Source organism: Arachis duranensis, chromosome 7 (genome assembly GCF_000817695.3).
Source record: "Arachis duranensis cultivar V14167 chromosome 7, aradu.V14167.gnm2.J7QH, whole genome shotgun sequence".
In the NCBI taxonomy this organism is placed as follows: domain Eukaryota; kingdom Viridiplantae; phylum Streptophyta; class Magnoliopsida; order Fabales; family Fabaceae; genus Arachis; species Arachis duranensis.
In genome coordinates, this window is record NC_029778.3 from 76,172,234 (window position 1) to 76,177,807 (window position 5,574).

General features: G+C 25.1%; 1 protein-coding gene across 1 annotated transcript; it reads right to left on the minus strand.

Annotated features, from left to right (window-relative positions):
• Nucleotides 1-885: 885 nt before the first annotated feature.
• Nucleotides 886-5,347, minus strand: LOC107459949 (pathogen-related protein). The gene is made up of 4 exons (XM_016078268.3): nt 5,184-5,347; nt 4,945-5,077; nt 2,522-2,820; nt 886-1,160 (listed from the first exon to the last, which is right to left on the minus strand). The coding sequence occupies exons 1-4, from the start codon at nt 5,334-5,336 to the stop codon at nt 1,011-1,013; spliced, it is 735 nt and encodes a 244-aa protein (XP_015933754.1). The 5' UTR covers nt 5,337-5,347; the 3' UTR covers nt 886-1,010.
• Between the last annotated feature and the right edge of the window lie 227 nt (nt 5,348-5,574).

Genomic DNA, 5,574 nt, shown 5'->3' on the forward strand with positions numbered 1-5,574 from the left:
ACGTAATTTTTTACTATGAACTTGTAACATATTTGTCTACCGAATTTGAATTTTATTTTGTACTAAATTCAAAGAATATAATTAATTTACTTATCTCTTCATTCATGTAGTTAAAGATTTTTTAAATCTAATAAATATGGAATTAATTATGACTATATTTTAAAAAATTGTTTATTGTTGATTATAAATTTACTATAACTACTATTTTTATATTTTTAAATTAGATATATTAATTTTCAAGTATATTATTTTTAACTTTTTATTACGAAATTAAAATTTAAATTATTATGAATTTAATTAATCATTGAATAATAAACATGATTATAGAAAACTAAGATGTTACATGTTCTATCCAACCAATACCTTTCTGTAGATGTATAAGGTTTTTTTCCTTCTACAGTAGAGCAATTGCTAAAAAAAATTGTATAATATTAAATACACATTTTTATATACAAAATTATTTGGGAGTCATACTTTAAAAAATACAGGTAGCCATAATTTGCTTTATTTTAATTTTTGTTTGCATTTATTAATAATTATAGTTGAAATAAATATATAATATTAAATATAATATGTGTAAAATTATAAATATTACACACAAAATTTTAAATGTTAATTTAAATAAAATTAATTTAAATTATTATCTTTCTAGCATTATTTTTTATGTAATAACTTAATTGATTAGTGGTTATTTTTTATATTTTGATAAATTAATAAAAAATAGTTAAAAATTATTTTATTTAATATTTATTAATTATTGTAAAAATTAATAAATATTAAATAAAATAAATTTTGACTATTTTTTTTTACCTTTAATTTCTAACTTTGCCGTTCAAAAAAATAATTAAAACTCATGGAAAGGAAATCATTTTGTCATTATTCCAAACCTTTTCTCTTCTCTTATTCTCAGCTATAACTCCTCATAAAATTGATTCAATTCAATAAGGCAGATACAATTCACACATAAGATACAATTCACACATAAGATAGACAAACTTTATTTAAAAAGATTATTTGGTGGAGAAAGGGCATCCTTGAGAAGCAGCTGAAATTTTAGTGTTATTTTTTTCTTCTGTGTGCGCCCCTGAAATAAGGCCTCCAAGTAACTCCCCAGGGTCATAGTAAACTTCCACCTCTTCAACTTTCAAAGAGTTGTCCACCTATATAAATATATATATCAAGTGAAATTAGAGCTAAATAATGACTCATTAATTTGACATTACATAATTATTCATCATCATCATCATAAATAGTGAAATTCCCAAGTAGTATTTGTCAATAAATGGTGCAAATTATTCTCTCATATACAATGCCATTTTTATATTTATGATTATTATATACGTTGCAAATAATTAAAGAATATGAGTTTGGGTAGACACTTTTGGTGCCTACACATTGTGTGCTTGGATTAAGAGTAATTTTAGGTAGGCAAGGTAGAAAATTGTATACAAACATTATTAAATAATGAGTAAGTGTGTTAATCATTTTAGAAGATGATGGAAATTATTAAAGCATGGACCTATTTAAAAATATTCTTTTCAATTATATATTTTCATATGAAAAAAAAACTGATAAATCATTTACCAAGTTAGTTTAATAAATATAAATATCTAATTAAACAATAATATAAAACTCTCTAACATTTTTAGTGTGTACTAATTAAACAAAAGACGTTGTCACATAATATTTAAGTAACATATAATTTCAGAATATCAAATTACTCATATTATGTTCTGAAATCAAATCTCTCAGCTTTTTGAATGAAAAAGAATTTATAAAAGACGACATCAAATACTTTAGTTTAATAATTTTGTATTGGCATATTCTACGTCATTATGCTCAAAAGGTGTCTAGGTTTGGTGGCCCATCCTTCTCTTGATGACAATGCCAAAATCATAGAGATTGAGATAGTTAAGTTAATATAACAAATAATTGAAGTGATGTCTTGTGTTATGGTATATGTCTTGCTTTAATTGGGACTACGATTATTCTAGTATTCCTCACTTATATGTAGTTTAAAAGAACAAAAAAATAAACCTTGATCGAGTGATCAGTTCACTTGTTTGTTTAAGCAAGTATTTGGATTTTAAATTCCTCCTTATATATACAGTATATAATTCACTAACCAGACTCTTAAATAAAACTTAAATTTATGACGAATTAATTTTTGACTTATCGAATTAGAGTATATTGTAGAAAAAAAATTGTAGTTTTGGAATAAAAAGCAAATAAATGATCATTTGTATCCATAAAAGATGAAAACGCTGGCATATATACCCATACTACATCAAAACTAAACTTGTACCTACGCAAGATGTCCTTTATGTGACGAAAGTACCCTATGTGGCACTCCAACCCTCTAAAGACAAGGTACTTTTGTCACACGGAAGACATCATGGGTACAAATTTAGGTTCGATTCAGTGTGGATACATATGTCAGCATTTTCATCTTTTATAAATACAAATGATCATTTATTCAATAAAAAACATTGTTTGTTTCAAAATAATGGAAATAAGTAACCTTGAGAGTTGCTAAGCCATAGAAGTGAAGCATGTTGCCATTAGGAACATGTCCCTTGAAAGGTCCTTCAAAGAAGCCCCAATGCCTAAATTTGAAAGCAATGTGAGGTGGTCCACTATACACTTGAATCACTTCCCATGCAAATCCACGTGGAAATGCTGATCTGAATGCTTCATGAGATGATTCAAATGTCTCTTCTTCTGATCTATAAGCCTTCAATTCCTTTGGCAGAGAACTTCCCAACAAAGCATTGTAACTTCCCACCTTTAATGTTTCCTCTGCGTTTAATCCCTCTCTCCCTATTAATTCATACACAATCAAACATCTTATAATAAACATTATATTATATATTATAAAAGTTGAAATTTAACAAATTTATAAATCTACTGTATTAATAGTTTTTTATAAATTAAATGTGACTAATAATAACAAATTTGATATTAGCTAAGATAGTAAGAATCTTATACTAAAATTAAAAGGCCATGGATGAATCTTGAAGTTAACAACATATATTTTTATAAATTATATATGATGAAAGGTATTTTGAAAAAGAAAATTTATATACAGCTTTTTGTTTAATATTTTTGGTATATATTTTATATAATAGTTAATTTTTTGTGTACATATAATATGATCTATTATATATTATAAAAGTAAATATAATAAATTCGGATGTAATTCATATTTAAATTTAATTAAATTTTTGTTCAAAATGTTTTGTTATGATTAAGAATGGTAAAAGAGACCGAATCCGATCAATCAAACCCACAAAAAATAGATTAAATTAGGATTTAATTTAGAACCTACCGAATTTCTAAAAGAAACTTATAATTAAAAGTGGTTAAAATTTTTTTTTTAAATAAAATAAAAGAGTGATTAGTATTATAAAACTTAATAATTATATAATTTTTAAATATATTTTTTTATTTTTTTGTTATTAACTTTATTTATCTTATTTTATACTCTCATATATATACTCAAGTTATGTGATTTTTTCTTAAAATAAAGAGAATTTTATTAATGAATATTATTATGAATAATAAAATTTAAAAATAAAAAATATGTTATAATTTGATTATTTTATTTATATTTAATTTTTTAATTATCATGTTTTAGACTAATTTTAATTAATTTTATTTCAAAAAAATATAATGAAGTAGTCTAATATTTTGTTAAATTTGGCAGAACGAACTGGTCCAATCCATTTTTTTGCATGTCTTGACGGAGCAAAACGAAATACCTACTTTGTCATCCTTAGTTATGATTATCTTAATAATTTTTTGTTCGAGTGTAATAAGTTATTCATAGTTTTCTATCAAAATAATATAACTATTAACGTGCAATCTTAATAATTTATATATGCTAAAATCTTAAAAGATAATTTGCGTACAGAAGAAATAATAATATTATTTTTAATATGGCACTTTATGTACCACATGGAACAACGTGATGCTCCTAATGTTTATTGAGGAATTCCATTTAAACAATTTCGGATTAAACTAACAAAAGCGTGAGTCTTATATCTTTTATCTTTCCTAAAACATATATTTATTGGTCCAATTTAAATTGATCCAACGACTTTGAATTAATGAAATAATTAACATTTCTCTTGTTTATTTAGCTTATCCTATGTGCTTAGTTTAATGGCAGCGTAGTACAATTAAACACTCTGTTTGACTGTTTGAGGTATATACCCAACCCAATTTTATAATGGTAAAAATTCGGGTAAAGTTGACTTTATATGAAGTTGATACCTCAGAGCCGTTAGATGAAATTTAGTCAAATCATTCAAATCATTTAACGGCTCTTAAGTATCAACTTCACGTGAAGTCGACTGTACCTGAGTTTCCACCCTTTATAATCGAAGCTGAAGACCTATTATTGAATTCGATCAACAACAATAATGAACCATACATGCCATCATCATCATGATAAGACTATCCAACAACCCACAGAAAATAATGAGAAGAAAGTGAAAATTATAATTTTTTTTGTTCCCAAAATAATAATTATCATGGCTACCCAATTAAGGTGATGGTGGTTGGATAAGGCCAAAGTGTTAGTTTTAGTAAAAATTATAACTCCCAAGATGGGGATTGGGGTGCATGGGAAATTAAACTCCTGACAATATAATTAATCCATTATTTTGCATGATTATGTGATCATTGGTTGAATAGAGGAAAATATAATAACATCACTAAATTAATGTTTTATCCCAAAAAAACAATGGTGGTGTGCATCTATCTTCTTTTTCATGAAATAGAGAAGAAAAACATACATAAATCATAAAAAATTTTCCGGTATTATAAAAATACTGATATTTTAATAGTTTTAATTGTTTATTTTTCAATCATATATAAAATTAAATTTATATATAATTAAAATTAACTATTAAAATTACTTAAATAAAACATATTACATACCATTAACGAAAAGCTTGAACTTTTCAGGGTTGATGGTCTTAAAGTCCTGCAAGCGGATCTTGTGTGAGAGCTCCATTTCCCATGATTTTATAGCATTTTGCACTATTTCCTCTAATGATCCTTCCGCCCACACCTGATCAAATAATATAAGTGACAATAATAATAGAAAGATCAAATAATATAAGTGACAATAATAATAGAAATTAGTCCATATATATGTATTGTTATTAATTGATTACCTTTGTTCTTCCTTGTTCAAAAAGTAGGTTAACATCATGATAGGTTGGAGGAGCACCATGCCTCCAAAGGGTATTGCTTTCACCTTCATCATCCAAGAAGGATCTGTACTTGTCCTTTGCACCTACTACTTCTTCTTTGCTTCCCATATTCATTTATACAACAATTAATAACATAGATGGCGATAATACTCTTGTTTATATAGACTCTTTATGCATGCTGCCACGTCTTATTAGCTTAGATCATTATCAATATCATATAGTATATTTATTTAAGTGTATTTCTTTAAGTATTAAAAGATAAATAATTAATTATCATACGAGATTAGATATAAAAAGAAATAGTAAATATAACTTTTATTTTAATTAAAAATTCTTTATGAGTAAGCCTTTT